Here is a 21923-nt window from a genome sequence, read left to right on the forward strand (position 1 = left end):
TTAGGGCATCTGGGGAGCTAAAAAGGCAGCATGAAAATGGACACAAAACCCTAGAAGGGATAAATGAGAGACAAGACAGCGATATTTGGATTTCATCCTATAATGAACAGAAAGCCCCTGTCCCTAATAATGTGATAAAAATGCTGTTTGAGAGAAAGTAATCTGACAACATCTGTAAGTGTTAAAGTAATTGAGGGAATCAGAAGCCAGTTTGGTAACAAGTGCAGTCCAGCCAGGGGTAGGCATGTTTTTTCTGTGAAGGGCCAGATAGTAAGTATTTTAGGTGTTAAATTCCATATGGTCTCTGTCACAACTACTTAATTCTGTTATTACAGCGTGAAAGCAGCTAAATGACTGAGTATGGCTGCATTTCAATAAAATTTTACTTACAAAAGCTGGCAGCAGACAGGATTTGGCCCATGGCTATAGGCTGTAGTTTCTATTTATGAACACCTGGTCTAGAGTGGGGGAGTGGGGGTAGGGGAGGGGGCCGACTACAAAATTTAGCTATTTTGTTTTCTATGAAATGGAAACAAAGATAACTTCAAAACTGGATAATAGTGGTGCTGATAGAAATTGGCAAGTTTGTTTAAAAACATGATGAGTTAGTGGTCGTCCGGAGCTGGGTAAGTAGTGACTGCTAATGGGTCTGAAGTGTCTTTTCAGTGTGATGAAAATGTCTGGAATGAGATGGTGATTCTTGTACAATTCTGTAAATATACTTGAAAAATCACTGAATTTTATGTGAATTATACCCCAAGTTTTAAAAGGCAGTGGGAAAACATGCTAAGCATGAAATGAGGCAAAAGACCCAAGGTAAGGTCAGTACCATTTATCAATTAGATACATAATGCTACCGTGTGTTACTTGTAACAGAGTAAGGGAAGCAGAAGATGGGTGAGAGACAAGGAGATGCTGAAATAAAGGAGCTCTCCAAAGGATAATACAAAGATAATGGCTTAAGGAATGAGAAGAAGAAACTAGATAGAGAAGGAATGGCAGAAAAAGACACAGGCGTGACGAGAAAACAACAGAAAAATATAAACATAACTATTGGAAAGAAATGTATTTCTAACATCAGATAGCATAAAGTGTAAGCAATAAAGAAAATATAACTCTCACCAATCCTAACCATGTTAAAAAGATATAGCTTCCACTAAAGTAAAATTAGACAACCAACACCTACTTCTAATTAATATTACTACTAAGTAGTAGAGTTAGGCTAATGATATAGAAACCCAGTTTTTTCTACCATGAGCCTATGAAATGACCTTTAGAAAATCTCAAAAGCAGGTGCTTTTGGTATAGCTTTCAGCAAACATTTGCAATTATCTTTAAGCAGTCAAGAATTGCATGCCTGTAACTATACAGATAGTAGAATGAAGTCTCAATACAATTCTGTTTACAGTGTTGCCAAAGTTTGCCTTGCTTTCCAGACATCTCACCTGAATGGGTGGCCTTCATCTGACTTCTGGATAGCCTGGATCACACCCTTATATATCCTAAAGCTGATAGTCACAGAGAGCAGGGCCAAGGCAATGTAGGCCGTTACGCTCACAATGCTGAATACTGTCAATGAAAGTAGCAGGAATAAGCTGGCACCAAACACCACTCCAGTCTTCTTAATGTCTCTCCAGTACAGGAGGTCGACAACTAAAAATTAAAAGAGAAGAAATAGAAATTAGAACATTCTTTTAACCACTTCGATTTGGCACATTTATATTTGCTCCACTCCTCCTCTTTACCCCCTCCCCCCACCCAAAAAAAAAAGGTCTCTAGGGAAAGTCAAAACCGAAAATGTTAAAGACTAACTTCATACACTACACATTTATTCTACGTTGTGTATTGGAATAACACCTGCATCTATTTCTATTCACTATAAAACGTTTCTAATGCAAATCTATGTCCTACATGTCTAAATCACTCTGGCTATAAAAGTTTATCAGATCTCTCAAGCCCAGCATAGCAGACTTCAATCCAAAACAACTTTTCTTAAAAATCATCTTGAGGTTTTCTTCTTTATTCAATGCATGATATATATCCAAATAATAGAAGTCTTAGCATACACTCACAAAAATAAGATACTTCAGTGACACAAAAATATATTTATCAACAGAAAAACGACTAATTCAAATATATGTTGAGAAATTGAGAACTACTAAAAACTACACAGATGAGTTTTACAGCTCTGCTTTTAAGAGCTTGCTCTTTAAGAAACTTAACAAAATTGTAACGTAATCTGGCTATCATTAAAACAAAAATGTCCTATGAAGCAAAAGAATAAAACCACCTTCAGATTACCTGAAAAGCTACTTCCCTCTAAGAGTAGATATGTATATAATGCCACAAAAATTTAGGTGTCAAAGAAAAAAAGAACTAAGTATGTCCCACTGTTACATAACGTTTATTAATAGTAAGGAGTCAAAGCCTAACTTAGCAATTTTGCTCTTGGCCTATGGCCACAGGGCCACTATGGGGATCAAATACCCATAGGCCTATGGTCTCAAGATGGGGTTACGCACAGCCCAGGGAAAACTCTCCAGTGTGCCAAGAGCTCTGAATTCACAAGCAAAACACAATTCATCTCTCTCTGCATTGTAAACAGTTGGGGAGGGGGAAGAACATTCTTATGGTAACCTTCGAAATCACCACTATTGGTGACTAGTTAAAATAAAGGCAACATCATCACTATTCCTTACCATCATTAAAATCTACTCAGTAAAACCTGATTATGAGATTAAATGACTTCAGACCTGAGAAGAATACACAATATCTATTAATGTCTAACCAAATTGCCAAATATAAGGGTTTCTGTCCCAACAGTTTCATTGACTAGATAAGAGTTATTTATAATTAGTCAGAATGTACGGCCTGCTAGCTTAATAAATATTTAGATCTATACAATAGTTAAAATTCTAACAGTTCATAATTCTGGTGCTTTGGTTTTGTATCAAGTCAATTTCCCCAACGTTGCTGATACAGGAATAGTCATATATATAGTCCAGCATTATTCAGTGATTAAAGCCTAAAATAAATTTAATTGCATGAAAGTACAGCAAACCCTAACCTACTTCTTCCTTTCCATCTATCATATGGGTTTCTAGAAATAAGGTCTTTTTAATCAGTGAGAGAGCTCTGGTAAACAGATAAGCAAGCCCACACATATTGTGTGAAAACAGCTACATGAGAGTAATCAAAGCAAATACCCTGAGAGCCTTGTTGACACAAGTCCCAGGGGGTGGCCGAGTAGAGCTGCAAAGGTTAGAGCACTGAGAAGGAAAAGAGGGAAGAACAGCTAAGAGAGAGAAGACAATTGGGCACTGATAGTTACACATAAGACAGAATTAATATGACCTAGAAAAGAAAGGTCTGAGAGGCAATCTATACTGTTACAAAGTCACAAAGTATAGAAGGATTTCAACCATTTTTTTTTATTTTGCAAAGGAATTTAAGAGATTATTAGTGATGATGCAAGGATGAAAAAGTATGTTTCTGGCAAACAGAATTGCAGCCTTCATTGACATAAGCCAATATTTCTAGTCTCACAAATTCCTTAAATTGGTTTTAATGAAAAAAGCTTGTAAGATTAAGTTTATCCAAGATCATTGATTCTCAATGTGGAGAGAAGAATAAAAGTCTTATTAAAATCCTTTCTGAGAAACATATTCAAATAGTGTTAATTCTAACATTCATCAAAATATCTGTATTCATTAGTTAATTTGAATGTTTTTTCAGTCCTGATACTAAAATCAGGTGGAAGACATCACAAGAAAACTACAGACCAATATTCCTTATGAATATAAAAACAATAACCCTCAACAAAATATTAGCATATTGAATCTAGCAACTCATCAAAAGGATTATATACCATGGCCAAGTGGTATTTATCCCAGGAATACAAAGTGATCCAACATATGAAATGTAATTAATGTAACACACCATATTAATAGAATTAAGGACAAAAACTGCATGATCATCACAACATACATAGAAAATGCATCTGACAAAATCCAACACCCTTTCATTATAAAAACACTCAAGCTAGGAATAAAATGAATGTCCTCAAGCTGATTAAAAAAAACAACACACAAACCCACAGCTAACATCATATTTAATGGTGAACGAAAGCTCTCCCCCTAAGACAAGAAACAAAGGAGATATCTATTCTTTCCAACTTTAGTCAGCAAAATCCTGGAAGTATGAGGCAGGGCAATAAATCAAGATAAAGAAATAAAAGACATCCAGACTATAAAGGAAGAATTAAACTATTTCAACTTGCAAATAACTTGATCTTGTATATAGAAAATCCTAAGGAATCCACAAAGAAGCTACTAGAACTAGTAAGTCCAGAAAGGCTGCAGGATATAAGATTATTAAAAAAAAGCAATTACAGTTCTATATACTAGCAATAAACAATCTGAAAATAGATTAAGAAAATTCCATTTACAACAGCATCAAAAAGAATAAAATACCTAAGGAACAAAGTTATAGAAAAGTACAAGACTTACAAACTTAAAAGTACAAAATACTGTTTAAAGAAATTAAAGAAGACTTAAATGAAAAGACATCCCATGTTTATGTATTAGAAGGCATTATTATTAAGATAGTAATGCTATTCAAACTGATCGACATTGTAATCTCTATCAAAATCCTAGGCAGCTTTTTAGCAGAAATTGGCAAGCCAATTGTAGAAATCACCTAGAAATGCAGGGCATCCAGAATAGCCAAAAAAATCTTGAAAAAGAACAAATTTGGAGAACACTTCCCCTTTTCAAAACTTCCTACAAACCTACAGTAATCAAGACAATGTAGTAGTTGCACAAGGATGGAGAGAGATCAGTGGAATGAATTAAGAGTCCAAAATAAACCCTTACATTTATAGTCAACTTGATTTCAACAAGGTGTCAAGACAATTCAATGAGGAAAATAATACTTTCTTTCAACAAATGGTGCTGGAAGAATGAAATTGGACCCTTACCTTACACCATATATAAAAAATGAATCAAAGGCCTAAAAAGCTTAAACTATAAAACTCTTGGAAGAAAAAAAAAAATAGGCACAAATCTTCATTACTTTGGGTGGGAGAGTAAAATTCCACCACAGTGAAAAACAGTTTTGCAATTGCTCAAAAAGTTAAAACACAGAGTTACAATATGAACCAGCAATTCCACTTCTAGGAATTCCTACCCAAAAGACTAGAAAAGAAAACCTTCCAGTATATCCACAGAAAAACTTGTACATGAATGTTGATAGCAGCACTATCCAATAACTGAAAAGAAGAAACACCCAAATATCCATCAACTGATGAATGGATAAACAAAATATGGTGCCTTGGCCGGTGTGACTCAGTTGGTTGGAGCATCATCCCGTGCACCGGAAGGTCACGTTTGATTCCCAGTCAGGGCACATCCCCAAGTGTGGGTTCGATCCCTAGTGGGGTGTGTACCGGAGGCAACTGATTCATGTTTCTCTCACACATCGATGTTTTTCTCTGTCTCTGTCTCCCTTCCTCTCTCTGAAATGAAAAAATATATATACATACAGTATATATACTGTATATTCCTTGGGTGAGGAATATACAGAATATATAGTATATATAGTATATCCACACAATGAAATATAATTGGGCCAGGAAAAAAAAGTGAAGTACTGATACATACTACAAAATGTTTGAAAACATTCTGCTAAGTGAAAGAAGCCAGACACCAAAGGTCACATAGTTGCGTAAGTCTGTTTATATGGCATGTCTAGAGTTGGCGATTCTATAGTGACTGAAAGTAGATTCGTGGTTGCCAGGAACTGGAAGGAGTGGAGGTGGGGGATGACTGCTAGAGGAGGCTGGAGGGATGGTGAAAATGTTCTGAAATTAGATCATGGTGATGGTTACACGATTTTGTGGCCATACTCAATATCAATGAATTATATACTTAAAAAAATTAAAAAGTAAACTAAAAAACTTACTTGTTTTAACATCTGTTTGTCTACTAGGTGTAAACTCTACAAGAAAGCATGTTGTCTTACCTACCATATCTTGGAGCTGAGTACAAAGCTTGAACCAGCTAAACTTTCAATAAATAGTACTGATGGACTGATTAGAATGAATGCATACTTTATGCCAATTTAAGGCATGCACTAATTCTAATTAATTTATTTTAAAATATGCTTCTATGCATTGGATCTAACATTTGTTTTAAACTATTTTCGAATATCTACATTTACAAAAATAACAAATAGCAATGCTTTCAGATAATTTACAGCAAATTCTGTTTTATGGGCTTGTATCTCCTTGTAGATTCTGAAGGACTGATGAGTGCCTTTCACCTTTATATTGTCATAATCTGCTTCAATAATATTTGCTGTCAGAATGGTATGTAAATAGTGGCCAGATTAATCTTAGAAATAAAAACATTTTAATTAAACACCATAATATTTTCAAATTAAAATAATGGACATCTTTAAATAAACTGTTGGGTCACTAAAATGCTAATTTTGGGATCCTCTGTAATCACTTTACTAGTTCTGTTTATGAACAAAGAGTTTAATGGCCTCTTTATTATTGAGAAACCAAAATTAAGATACAGGGCTTGTAAAAGGACAGCATAACCTTTAATGGTTCCTCAGGTCTCCTGTACTGAAGAATAAGCATTAATCATGCACAGTAACTTAATGTTACTTTACTTTTATATAAAATGCTCATGAAATACCCTTGTAAAGATCTAAGATTAATTTAGCAATGGGCTTTCCTCTTAACAGCTGAGGGCAATACTTATGAATTACTAAAATAATGCTGACCTATTAAATTTTTGTCATTTAGAAAAAAAAAGTTGATTGTCCACTCGTTTTCAAAATGTGGAAAGTATTTATTTTGTGATGTGCCATGCACTGGGCTGTACCACCTTTTACCAACTAAATTTTTAATTTAAAATAATTGAGTACACTGCAATCTTTCCTTCAAAAGAAAAACTTCTGGCCCAGCGAAGAGTAAGAAAAGTTGCCTACATCTGATAATCATAAACTATCATCTGTCATAGCTAAAAATAGCGCTAGTACACGCAGAAGTCATCCAATTACATTTTGCCTCAAATCAAATTCTTACTGAATCTCTTCCTTGAATAGCCTGAAGTCAGGTTTCAACTTTAAAATCTCTTGTCTAGCGGGAGAAAAAGTTGAACTAGTTGGTCACAATAATACTGGGAAGGAATGGTTGTAGGAAAATACCTACCTCTTAAACAAAAGCAAATATTAAGTTCTCTTTAACAGAGTCAGGTGAACAATGAGTAAGGCAGTTAAATAGGAAAATTAATAAACAAATATTAAAAATTAGAATATTAAAATTTTAGTTGCTATTTTTCACAATCGTAATCTTAATAAATAATTATATATTAATTAGAAATCACAATCCTTAATCAAATTCTTCTCAACTGCTAAGAAAAGTGGTGAAAATTCAGAGTGAATCACTTAGCACTACATAGTAAGCTTTTACTTCCACATAGTAAGCATTCACTTGGCTAATAAATGACAGGTGACGGTCCAGAAAAAGATCTGTGCAGAGTGGGAGCTTAACTCTGTCTTCCATTTGCATCAGCATGCCCTGATTAGATGGCTGAACTTCGTTTCCCCGTGTGTAAAATTAGGAAAATGGTAACCTCCTAACAAGTTAGTTTAAACCGAAAGGAGATGTCATATGTGGAAATAAAGGTAATATTTCAAGAGATGAAGTCAAGCAGGGCAATCGAATATTAAATGCAATACTTAACTAAGCTCTGACTTTTTTTTTTTTTTAAGGTGAATTCAACTTTCTCTGAAAGGACTGCTAACTTGGTTTTAGTTAGCAAGTTTCAGATTGATGGATACCTAGTATTGCTACAAAGAACCTTCATCGAATACTTGGCAAACCAGCATCTCTCCTGGCTTTCTTTTCTTTCTGTAACTAGAGTTTTTGAAAGATACACACACGATTTCAGATCCTTGTCTCTTTCATCACTAAATCTTTCCTGCCTTACTTCTGACAACTTTACAGTGTACTGGTCAATTTCAACCACCACATATCTAAGGAAAAAATAATTTATGTATAAATTCTATACTTGAGTTTTCTATAATAATTTAGTGATCCCCTATTCTGAGCAAGGAACTATGCAAGTACTTTGTATACATTACATTAATCACAACAACTCTATAAAGTATTTATTATCTGCTATACATGAGGCAACTGAGGCTTAGAAGTATTATTAAATAAATTGTTCAGGCTTACAGATTGAAATTCAGCTCTGACCATGAAGGTCTCATTTTTTCCATCATACCACGCTTTGTATTTAAAGGTATATGTCAGTACTCGTTTGCTTTTTATTCTACCTGAGGGTCCCAAGTAGTATTTCAATCTCAATTGGAGGAGAAGCAATTTACTAACACCATGAGCAGAGTTATATACTAGTACATACATACACCATGAGCAGAGTTATATACATATACAATTCCAGTAATATAGATTCAATGATAATAAACCATATTGTTTAAATTGCAAACTGATTCTTAGAAGCTATCTAAATGGTCTCACTTTGAAACTAAAAATTGGAAACTATATCCAGATAAAACAACACAAATCAACCACAATGCAAAACTGAAAATCTTTCTAATAATACAGAATTTTATGAGTTTAATATTATGAGTGATATTGGAGAATTACTCCAAAAAAGATCCAATAGGCACTTCAACCAGAACATCTGACCTCAAAAGATTAATAGAAGACACTAGGAAAGTTAATAAAACCCTTGAACACTTTTTGTAAAGGTACATCATATATGATCCACTGAGAAATTCAACCATGAAGTAAAAGATGACATTTTGCACTACCAAATAATTCTGTGGTAAAAATTACACACACTAAAAGCCCCAAAACTTGATTTATCCTCACTTCATTCTAAGAACTATTATACAGCTGTGATTACACCGTTTCATTAAGAATAAACTAAAATTGCCCTACCCAGTTTGGCTCAGTGGATAGAGCATTGGCCTGCAGACTGAAAGGTCCCAGGTTCGATTCCAGTCAAGGGCATGTACCTTGGTTGCGGGCACATCCCCAGTAGGAGGTGTGCAGGAGGCAGCTGATCAATGTTTCTCTCTCATCGATGTTTCTAACTTTCTATCCCTCTCCCTTCCTCTCTGTAAAAAATCAATAAAATATATTTTTTAAAAAAGAATAAACTAAAATTTGTTTTCATAGCTGCTGGTTTTATCTACACTAATAAAAGAGTAAGATGCAAATTGACCGTGCCTCCGTGACACCCACCAGCCAATCAGGAGTGAGTATGCAAATTAACACATCAAAGATGGGTTAATTTGCATATGCACACACCAAGTGGCTGGGGGCAGGACGGGATGCTTGCGTCATCATCATGGCGATGACGCAGGCATTCTGCACCGCCCCAGCCGCTCTAGGCCTCTGGGCAGTGTGGGAAGGCAGAAAGGCGGCTATGGCCGGAGCGAAGGCGGTGCCAGCAGCCAGGGGAAGGAATGCCCATTCTTGCACAAATCTTCATGCATTGGGCCTCTAGTTTCAAGATAAAAGTCTTTATCAAATCCTTTATTAGCTATGAAATGAGTTTGCTTCAAGTAGTCTATTCTTCCCTACATTAAGTGTCTTTACATAGAAAATGTTTCAATACATTACATAAAGGTAAAAACTACCTGTGGTTGTTAGGTGTTTCTAAGGATAATCAAACTTCTCTGAGGTAGCAAACAGTGAGGTTACCACACATGCCTCATTTTTAACCTTTTGCACTCGGATGTCGAGTGTGATTCGACACGGTTAGCATTAGAATAAAGGAATTGAGAAAAAAGCAAGCGAGTGCAAAGGGTTAAGTTAGTTAAATTCACCAATATACTAAATTACTTCATATAGCTTTCAATACTTCCTTTAATCCTATTGATTCTATTTCCAGCTTTATTATTAAGAGAACAAAAAAAAAAAATACAACAAAAAATAATTCTAACCTCCCACTTCAAACCATACTTTTCCCTGCCCAGGAAAATTCATATATGTAGCAAATTCCACTTTCTCTAAGGTAAAGCTAAATAAATATGTTCTCTCTAAGCATGTTATTTACACATAATTTGAGCCAATGGTTCTCCCTACCTGCAGAGACTTTTAACAATCTTCAGTTGTGAAGGATGTCACAGTAAGGACTTTACTTATACAAAAATCTGTATTTCTGATAAATTTTGTTAAGCATGTGGTTATTTATTTTAAATTACTAGAATTGAGCCAAGACTTACACAAATGAACGCCTAAAATTGGAGTACACATTGGTTCAATGTGTAACATACTATGGTGTAAATTTTACTTCTTGTTGGCATCCAAGCATTACAAGAAATAGGCACCAGAATCCTATTTTCTACTAATAGAAACTAAATAGAAAACATTGTTCTGTAACTCTAGAAACTTGAAAAGCTTAATATACTGGAAGGGAGGGGGACTCAAAGCAAATTACTAACACACAAAAAAAGAATGAACTTCATTAATAGGTAAACTAGTTTGTTATATTAATACTTCTATAACTTTATACACCTGTTGTACACACTCCAAAATAAATGCTCACTGAGTAAATGGCTAATAGTACGACAAAGAAACAAGGTAATACCTCTATTCATATCACTGACCAGAATAATCTAAATTATTTTAGATTAAAAATACACAAATAAGTGTGTATAACAAAGAACAGCTATAATTCCTCTTATTTTTATGGAAAGTCAGAATTTTAGCAAATCTACTAGTATAGTCTGAGAGTAGAAATTCCTAAATCTACCTCATTGTCAAACTCTTAACAATAGATGTGCAGGGATATCATTCATATTTGACATTTTTTAATCTTTCAGGTACTCTGAGCTCTTTAAGTAAATGCTACATAGTACAATATAGTAATGATAGAATATTTAAGGAGAGACAATAGTATTTCAGTGTCTATCAATACCTTACATAAATGCTGAAGAGGTGATTGGATTAAGTGTGAAAGCCATGAAGCAGATTTAAATAGAGATATTTACACATTTTATAATGCCCACCCCCACCCACCCCCCATACAGACACACACCAAGTAACACAAGTCAGCATTATCCATGATAACGCAGGGAAATAAAATGTGGTCTCAGAATACTGCCCCAAAGGTGCAAAGAGAAGTACTGGCTAAATTAAATTTAGTAACATCCTTTAGCCTAAATCCTAACAAGAGATGGAATTAACTCAATAAATAAAAAAGGTGATGTAGGGGATACCTACAGACCAGAATAAGAATTCTATTCACCGCTTAAATATGTTTCCTACATTCAAGCATGTAATCCAATCCCCAAGGACGAAGAGAAATTATACTCCTGGCCCACAGGGTTCCCACTAGGCTTAACCTTTTGACAACACTAAACAACTAACACCTACCTTCTTTTATGGCTTGTGTAACAGACTACTGCCTCTTTTATTGTAGAGTGAAGATCATACAAAAAGAAATGTATACCATGTTCGATAAGATACCACAACTATTAATAAAATATGAAAACATGGGTCATTAGCTTTTATCTTCAGTTGTTCAAGTACAAATATAAATTGTAAAATAAAAACAATGGCCCTGTACCACAAGCTGTGTGGTCCTGAACAAATAATCTCTTTAGTTTTCTTGGTTCCTTACCTATGAAATGAGTAAGTTAGAAAAAAAAAAAAAGATACAATGACTTGTCTGCAGGTATAATCTAAAACTCCTGGATTTATAAAAGTTGCTTAAGTTACTTAACTGTTCCCTTAAGAGGGGGTAAAATATAGCCTCTTACTTGATTGAGAAGCTGTGCAGAGTCAAAAAGGAGACCTAGTGTTGAAGCCACTGTTCCTGCCTTCAAGGAATTTACAGGCTAGAAAAAAGAGCCAAGATATACATATAAATAACTCTAATAAAAGCTACACCCCAGCCTGCTGGCGTGACTCAGTAGGCTGCGCACCGAGTGGACCTATGAACCAGGAGGTCACAGTTCAATTCCCGGTCAGGGCACGTGCCCAGGTTGTGGGCTCAATCCCCTGTGTGGATCTGAGAGAATCAGTGAACACCTCAGGGAGGACTGGGCTGTTGATAAGTACAACTCGGACAAAATGAAACAGGGCAAAAGGGCATTCTACACAGAGAAAAAAACACAAGCAAATGCAAAGAACAGGCATGTTTAGGGAACAAGTCCTTCAGTGTGGATGGAGACAAAATAATGGGATATGGGGTTATAAAGGTTGGGACTAGACCAAGCATGTCAAACTGGCGGGCCACATGCCCTGTTTATTTGGCCCATGTTAGCCTTTGAGTTTGACATGCTTGGATGGACATGGAACGCCTTATAAAAGTCCAAGACAGACCGTATAAGCTTTAATTGAAAAGTAAAGAAAAGCCCCTTAAGTGCTACAATTAGAGGAACACTCTTGGAACATTAACTAGGTTATGACACAGGATTTAGTGGAAAAACCAGTTGGGAGTCCTGGTGAGGAAATAAGAGTACCCAGACCATTGCTCTCACCATTTATCCATATAGGAAAAAACATGTACAAATTTATTTTTAAATGCAAACCTGGTTCTCATCAAGTAATAAACCTGGTTCTCATCAAGTAAAAAACTGACAAAACAGCTCTCTCGGAAAGAGTTAAAATCATCAGAAATGCATAGTTAGTATTTAATCTTGGCCACGGTTTCAGGACAGACACTCCCATAGATTGCTCAAAACAACTTGTACAATCTTGCTGGAGGGTAGTTTTGCAACAAATGCCTAAATATTATAACCCAGCAATTTAGAAATAATCATGGATAAAAACCAAGATTTATATTCAATTATATTCATTTTAGTATAGTTCACACTTGCCAAAAACTTCAGGAATAACATGAATATTTAACTGTATGGGATTAGTAGTACATACTTAGAATACTACAAGCATTATAACAATGTGGAATATCTTTTAAATGAAAGGAATTTCCCCCATTTAGCGGGGGGAAAATGATTACAGAACAAAATGTACCATATTACCCTCCCAACTGTGACTGAAACTTCATGTTGCCCTTTGAGCGCTGTAAAAAAATAAATACCAAAACCTCTCTGTGTGAAGGGATGAATGCCTAAACAATGGGCTTCAACTAAGTTTAGAATGGAAAGTAGAGGGTTTTTCTCTAATCAATAGGTCTATCAATTGGTTAACACCAAAGTTCCCTTCTCGGGCATTTTTTTTTGGGGGGGGGGCATTCGCAGGGGTTAGGAAGGCATTTATTTCAAGCAGCAAGACCCCTGCTCCTCTACCTGAATGTCGGTGTATGTGTACACCTATACCCATATAGTCAGTAACCTTAAGCTTTCGAAGAAATGGAAAGTGGCTTATCAAAAGCAAAAATCAGGGAGCCCAACAACAACCTTTGCAGGGAAGTATGTTCCAGAAATGGTTCAAAGCTACCATACCTTAAGGTACAGTCAAACTGAATTCTAATTCTAGAAACATTTCTATCCCCACCCTACAGAAACTTCCCTCAAAGGTCGTACCTATAGCGTGTTAAATGCCAAATTCAAAAAGTAACTACTATTAATGGACAGCGGTGCACATATTCCTAAAATTCCACAGAGTCCGCACCATTTCTCAGTCTTCACATTGAACAGTTTCTCTGTATTTAACTGCTCATTCCTTCTTAAAAACCCTCTCCCCCTTACACTCCTCTGCTTCTTTTATTGCCCTGACAACAACTTCCCGATCTTTCCTGGTGCTTCAACCCCGCCCCCCCGCCCCCACCCCCCATGTTGGTTTTAGGTTTTCCTTCATTAATCTTCAGTTCTTTCTATGCAAACACTGTAGTCCAGTCTTATCCAGGGTCTGGAAAATCCAAAACATAAGCAATAAGTTTAAAATTGAACACCATTCTGAGTAGCATGATGCAATCTCATGCTGTTCCACTCCCACCTGCTCAGGATAGGAATCATCCTTGTCCAGCGTATCTATGTTGCATATGCCTCCAGCCCTTTAGTCACTTAGTAGCCGTCCTAGTTATCAGATCAACTGTGGATTCTTAGTTCAAGTAACCCTCATATTACTTAATAATGGCCCCAAAGTGTAAGAGTAGTGGTGCTGGCAATGCGGATGTGCCCAAGAGAAGCTGTAAAGTGCTTCCTTTAAGTGAAAAAGTAAAAAATTCTCAACCTGACAAGAAAAATATCATATGCTGAGATTGCTAAGATCAATGGTAAGACCGAATCTTCCATCTGTGAAATTGTGGAAAAAAATAAATTTGGGCTAGTTTTGTCGTCACACCTCAAATGCAAAAGTTATGACCACAGTGCGTGTGGTAAGTGCTCAGTGAAGATAGAAAAGGCATTACATTTCTGTGTGGAAGACATGAAGAGCACACGTGTTCCGACCGACAGCAATGTGTTGTGCCAGAAAGCACTGAGCCCATTCAAGGACTTCAGCAAGAGATCCCCTAAAATGAGTGACCATATTTACATAACTTTCATTACTGTATATTGTTATAATTGTTTTATATTATTAGATACTGCTGTTAATCTCCTACTGTGCCTAATTTATAAATAAAACTTCATCATAGGTATGTATAGGGAAAAACATAGTCCTCTATAGGCTTGGTACTATCCTCGGCTTCAGGCATCCATGGGGTCTTGGAATGTATTCCCACAGATAAATGGGTACTACTATCCTCATTTGTCTCACTTTGTATTCAATTCCCAATTCTTTATCATTAAATCTGTCATTTCTCTGAGCTTCTCAAGAGATATTCTATCATCACTTCATATTTGAAGTTTCTAAAACCAAGCTTGGCATTCTTCCTACCTACTTGAGCTCTATTTCTACAAATACTAATGCCCTAGCACTGCCAATGTTTTGCTGTGACTGAAATTTCATGTTGCCCTTTGAGCGCCTCCTTCACCCTAGTCCCACAAATCTATGTCAAACGTTAAGTATTCCTTCTTTCTCAAATCTGTCACTTCCTTTTCATTCCCATTTCAGGCCAAGCTCAGGCACTACGTGCCTTAAGTCTGGGTACATACAGTCATCCTAACTGTTCTGAGTTCTTCTCCGAGTTATTTCACATAGCACCCCAAACCAGTCTTCCCAACATACTATATTTTATTCCTCTCTACTTTAAAACTCCCACAGGCTCTTTATTCCCTTTATGGTAAAGTCCAAAACCCAATGTCTTCTGCAATCTGGCACACAGTATGTTTATAGGACCACAGAACATCAAAACTGGAAGCCTAGAGATCACAGACCTAAGGAAACGAAGACCCAAAGAGGTAAGTGTCTTACTCTGGCCAAAATCAAAACATGCCAGAACAGAAACGTGAAAGCCTAGATGGATGTTTCCTAAATTAGTAATTCATGGTTATAACATGAATTACATCAGGATGCATAATATGAAGATGGCCAGGCCTTTCACCTGTAAATTCTGATTGGGTAGGTCTGAGTAGGATCACAGGAATCTGCATTTTTAAGCACCACGTGATTCTTATGTTCAGAGAAGTTTGAGGAAACCTGACCTAGATCTTGCAAATCTTCTATTTAATCACATTAATCTTATTTTTCAACTACTGTCCTATAAATATTCTGTCCTACCCAGAAAGTGCTATACAGTGTCTCAGTTAATACCATGTTTCGTGGTTAGATCATTCTTCCACACCACCCAAACCCCAAAACTACCCATTCCTTATTTTAAGCTCTTCAAAACCTTTTGACTGTCTTAATCAATGCTTCCCATATAACCTCAATAATCAAGTACTATGTAGAGTCCAACTTTTTAAGTATCCTAAGAATAATAGAATACCCAAGATGAAAAATATGTTATAAAATACAAATTATTAGTATTGGTCTGAGCCTGAAAGATAAAATGTCTTAAAAACTAGTGAATCGGTGGGAAAAAATCCAAAACAAAAAACCCAAATGATTTCAAAAACTGAAATCAGAGTACTTCTCACTTCTGTTATACCATCATATTTCCATTAGATGACTAGATGTGCTTAAGGGGGTGGGGGGATGGGACAGTAGAAAAAAGAATGGGCCTAAATACATTTTTTAAATATACCTAGAATCTAGATTAGGTTCTTTCTTCTGCTGTCACACACTTTTCATAAAACTCAATCCATGTCAGCCTCGGCTTTTCACCGATTTCCATTTAAGTCATAATCTATCATCTACAACATTAAAATTAACTGCTGATAAAAAAAAATACTAAAATATAATTTCACCAATGAATCTGAAATAGGTAAAGTTAGTCTTACCATGTAAAAAAGCCACAGACAAGGACTAAAAAATATTAGGCCATTACACTTACATACAAAGTGAGGCTCCCTAGAGACATTTGAGTAAATTTGATTTTATATTTAGTGCCTAAAAATTTATGGTATAATACGGACTATACTAGATCTTAATTTTTTCCTGTCACAAAATATCCCTAAATTAGTTCAGCAAATAAATAACTTATGATGTTATTTAATGTTCTAAGATTTAAATGATTAATATAGAGCCTTATTAGTTGCAGAGTAGGCCCTGATGTGACTTTTCACCCATTTTTAAATCCTGTATTTATTGCATTATCACTACTATATTTCCTTAGCAAAAACTAGTGTATAGATTCATATTTCACTTTGTAATGCTAATAATGGTCAGGATGATGAAAAAATTATTTTCTTTATTAAATTCACATGTAAAGAAACCATAAAGATAAAAATCCAAAGCTGTACTGTTTTCTAATCTTTAAATTGTATCTCAATATGAACGCAATCTTAAACTCACCTTTTCCCCACATTTCCTTATTAAACAGATTTTTAAAAAGAGATTGTGAGGGTTATTATAATGAGCTCCACATATTGCTTTTGGAAACATTATTACTAATCTTGCTAGCAATTCTACTGTAGAAGGATATATATTTTTTTAAATTATAAAACTTTAATGTAGCCAGAAAAAAACGACTTGTGTGGAAAGTCTACTAGGACTACTTAATAGCTGTAATAATTTTTAAGATAATTTATTATAAGTGGTCAACACACATAATCTACCACCTTCTTTTGTGAAAATGGTACATTTAGTCATCTACATAATACTTTTTAAATATTCATTGCAGTCAACATTTCACCACTTATGGGCTTAAATTCTTACACAATGATCCACTGAGATTTGAAAGGATCTAGGCTTTCAAGGGGGAGGAAAGAGGATCAAGATCAATGATTGGTTATTACAAGGACAAAGGTTAGTGACTTAAATATAGACGTGCATTACAAATTATTGTATATACATTTTAATGATTTCAAGATACACAAAAATGTAATCTAATTAAAAGGAGGCTGGTAACCATTTTAAATGCCCAAAGAAGAAAACAGGCTTATTGCAAGCAAACACAGTATCTTGCTGCCTACAAACCTTCAGATAGGATTTCAACTATACCAATTCAGCTTTAAAAAAAAATACTTAGAGAAAATACGTCATTATGGAATACAAAAATAGCAATGTAGATCAATCAGACCAAAGTGACCAACAGATGAAATGTGTTGAAACCATACTGCTTAAAATGTGCAAGATTAAACAGAACCTAATCAAAGACAGGACTGCGAGGACTAAATCAAACGCCAGGGAAACAGAACAGCATGCCTTTCTCTCATACCCAACCAAACGTTAAAAAACACATCCGAAATAGCTGTTTTAACCCTTTACTCTTAAACCTTTCACAGGTTTCACTTTCAGTCCAAAATGTATCTAAACGGAAAAGCTCATTCACAGCAATATATTACTGATCACATAAAACACACACAACACTGAACAGATTAAAAAGCAGATATACCCTTGTCCTTCCAATTTTTCTTCTGACCGTCCATCTCGTCACGATCTGCCCTCCAGATACAATTATCAATTATGCATACCAACAGGAAAGCTGTAACTGCAAAAGTCTACCCCTGAGACATGAAATATCCGTTTCCTCAACCGAAGCCTGCAGTCTCCTGCTGCACAACTGCAGCAGGGCTGGAGTCACCTGACGCCTTCTGGGTGTGGAGCAGTCTGACGCAGTGCAATCTGTAACTAGGCTACTAATACTCAGGCACTACTGCCTTCTTTCTGTTTATTGTTCTGGTCTTTTGCTTGTTGCTCACACCAAAAGGAGCTACTTTTGCAAGGGGGCGGAGGGGCAGCCTACCAACAGAAAGAAAAGAGGGTTGTTCTTTTGGCATTTAACCAATGAATATGTTTGAAGTACACTTAAGGCATATACAGTTTTTTGCTTTGTTTTAAATTATACTGCTGCTTTTCAGTTTCATCTAAAACTCTAACAAAATCAGTGGTTACCTGTTAAGAAAAAACAACACACAGACTGATTGCAAAGCTTATTCAGTCACATAATTTTAATGGCTCAATAAGATTTCTATTTAGAAGATTAAAAAGCAGATAGGTCCTAGTCCTTCAAATATTTCTTCTGATCGTCCAACCTAGTCACGATCTGCCCTCCAGATGCAATTATCAATTTTGCACATCGACAGGAAAGTTGCAATAGCTTTTATCTCACGGGTAATAGCTTATATTTCAAGCCTTGGAAATGCTAAGTCTCTTCTTACTTTCTCCTATGATTAAGGCTTAAAGCATTCAGCATTTGCACCCTTATGAGGGTATAAGCAGAGAATCATAAAGTCAAGTTATTTATGTTTATTTAATATATGCTACTCAATAGAAAAAAGTTTTTATTCAATTTCAACAATCTTTCTAATGCAATGGTATTTTTTCATTCTTCTCCAATTAAGGAGATTCAGAGAATTACAAATCCATACTTATTCTGAATTTATCACCTGTTCCAACTCAATCTTTCAATAAATATCTATTAGCTTGAGGAGAAATATTTATTTATGTGCTAAATACATCATTTGTCTTGGGAAAATGATATGAGACCAAACTAAAATTTTACTGATAAATACATAAAAATAAGTCTATGTACAGAATTTCTAAAATTTTTGTTCAACTTTATAAAACTGTCATTAATTCCAGTGCAGAATAATAGTCTTTACTAATATTCCGTAACTAACTGTTCAACAGATGCTACCATCTGACTAAGCAGCAGAGGCAATATATGACAAAATCAGCTAAAATATTTTAAAATGTGTGATAAAGTATAAGATATGTAGCCTATGTACAAAAATACATACTTCACAGGACTATGCAGCTACACTAAAATAGTTATAATGTTTTCTGGAACTTTCTATAAAACTGTGTGGGCTGCAAAACCCTCCAAAATCCTTAATATCAGAAGAGGCCTGAATATCGATGACTCAGTTCTTTCCCATATCTGCCTAACTGCCAACATAAATAAAGCAAAGCTATTTTTAAAGAGAACCCAGTATTCTCAGCTTAAGAGTGAATATTTAACTTTAAACTATTCACTGGACCCTTGAATAATATGATATTTGAGAACCCCGTCACCAAGTCATAGCATAACTGAAAATATCCCAAACTATTCAATAAGTACATATTATATCCTAATAATGAGTCCCATAAAACTGAAGGCCAATAAATACTTTAGCCTTAGAATACAGCATTCAAATATGGCACCCAAAGAGGTTTTTTAAAATACATTTTTATTGATTTCAGAGAGGAAGGGAGAGGGAGAAAGATAGAAACATCAATGCTGAGAGAGAATCAATCATTGATTGGCTACCTCCTGCATGCCCCCACAGGGGATCGAGCCCACAACCCAGGCATGTGCCCTTGACCGGAATCGAACCTGCAACTCATCAGTCCGCAGGCCGACACTCTATCCACTGACCCAAACCAGCTAGGGCGCCCAAAGGGTTTTTAAGTCAGAGATTACTACACAAACAGGAGAGGGGGTGGAAAGATTTCTTAAGATATGGGTATTTACCATTCACATCTTCTGGTATTTAACTTGGTTTGACAATTTAAAAAAATAGTCTGAGAGGGCAAGAATGTGTAATAATAGCCATTCACCTAAACATTAAATATACCTAGTAACTCCCTGGCAGATTAAAAAGGCAAAACAGGAGCCCTGGAAATTCAACCTTGCATAGTGATATCTAATTCTTCAGTTTATATGGGCTTTGCAATTTATGAAGCTTACAGCGAAAACTGGTTCATATAAATCAACTGACATTCTGCCCATTTCTTTCTTAGAAAAGTTTTAAAACTAGAGTTCCTTTAAGTTTGGTAAACTAAGCAAAAACATGCTTAAATTTGAAATTTTGATGAGACAAAAAATGTGTTAAAATATAAAGCTGTATGAGCTATGCTTATTGTGAGGATCAAATGAATTAGTGTTAGGCAAAATGCCTTACGACAGGTGCCTGACAAAAAGTAGGCCCTATTTAAGTGCTAGCCATTTATGATTAGTTTTATGCTAAAAATAACAAACTACAAGGGACAAGACCCTTAAGACACATCTAGGAAAGCATATAGATTAAGCCATCTAATTCCAGGCAATAACGAACACCTTTCAAACTAGAAGTGCCTATACACACAAATTATCCTTTGCTGTGTAGTTCTATTATTTTGCAGCTGAGAAAATTTTATATATTAATAGTTTATAGGTCCTATTTCACATTAAATCCCAACTTCATAGGCAAATAAAGGACATAAATCTGTGTGTTGTTGTTTTTTTTAAAAAAATCATCATTTATTTTGTTTGCCTTCAAATATTTAACAAATAAAGAAATTTTCAATGATAATTTTTAAATAGAGCAGATACATCCCAACAGCATTTTGATTATTTGGGACAGGAACCCATTTCCTCTTAAGAGGAGGATTCCAAAGGAGAGGACAACAGAAAAGTGCTTTACTTATAATGCAAGTAAATAAATTCTTAATGTCTAAATTCTAAGTCCTACTGCATATTATTGGGAAGGGGGAGGGGAGGAGGTAGTCTCCTTTTCCTGAAATCAAAATCAGAATTACACAAAACTTTTTAAATAAACTGTTCAAAGTTCATGTCTGGCAACTTCTCGCTCCTCAAAGTCCATATCCCAAGTACCTCCCCCAAGTATGACAAAAACCAGTAAAGAAAATGTCCCCAAAGCATGCCCTAAAATTTCCTCCATTGTTTCTCTTCTTCTCATATCTCGAATCAAAACTCTCATTTTCTTAGTGCACTTACCTCATCAGTAGGAAATGTACATGATTATATCAGTCCCTACTAAGGAATAAAAAAACTCTTTTCTCTACAACCAGAAAGAGAGAGAGAGGGGAGGGGAGAGAGAGGAGAGAGAAAGAGAGAGAGAGAGAGAGAGAGAGAGAGAGAGAGAGAGAGAGAGAGGTTTGTATCTATAAGTGGCAGGATTTCAGACATTAGAAAGTGTATTTTGGCATAGGCAGCAATATGTAAGCTGTAGGTCTGCCCTAGCCAGTTCTCCCAAGATTCTTCCTTTTCCATGTCTTTCCTTCCTTTTCTTCTGAACCTCAGAAAATTTCATGTTTTGTTTTGCTTTGTTTTCTTAACAATGCTGAGATAAAGGAAATAAAGTGGGAACAAGGCAGTCATTTGGATTGAAAGTACTACTCTAAACTGGGAATTGCTTGTGTACAATTCTTGATAGCTAAAATAGTTATTTCCACTTCCAGCAATAGAAAACAGCATTCACTTTTTAAATAAACAATTGTAGTTACACAGTAGTTTTGAACTTACTTCAAAATTTAATTATCCTGAGTTATGAAACTAAACATATGTCTCACTACTGAAAGGTATTAAACAGCACTGTTTAATGTGCTGTAATATAATGCCCTCTATGGACTAAATTATAGCACTTCAACATTAACTACTGAATTGAAACTTAAGATATGGAGAAATACTTTAGTCTAGAAAATGAATGACAATACAAGTTAAAATGGCAAAAAAAAAAAATTAGCATTTTTGAGTCTATAAACAATTTTGCATAAGTTG

At 35.4% G+C, this 21923-nt stretch overlaps 1 protein-coding gene across 4 annotated transcripts in view; it reads right to left on the minus strand.

Annotated features, from left to right (window-relative positions):
- RTN4 (reticulon 4) overlaps nucleotides 1-21923 on the minus strand; it is a 58763-nt gene that overhangs the window by 13085 nt on the left and 23755 nt on the right. For 3 of the 4 annotated variants that reach the window (XM_079792526.1, XM_079792523.1, XM_079792524.1), the window contains one exon: nucleotides 1446-1653. In XM_079792526.1, the coding sequence (XP_079648652.1) occupies nucleotides 1446-1653 (208 nt within the window). Of the gene's footprint in view, nucleotides 1-1445; nucleotides 1654-17834; nucleotides 18005-21923 lie in introns of those variants that run through there. The other variant, XM_079792525.1, reaches the window with a different exon arrangement.

Source organism: Cnephaeus nilssonii (genome assembly GCF_951640355.1).
Source record: "Cnephaeus nilssonii genome assembly, chromosome: 15".
Taxonomy (NCBI): domain Eukaryota; kingdom Metazoa; phylum Chordata; class Mammalia; order Chiroptera; family Vespertilionidae; genus Cnephaeus; species Cnephaeus nilssonii.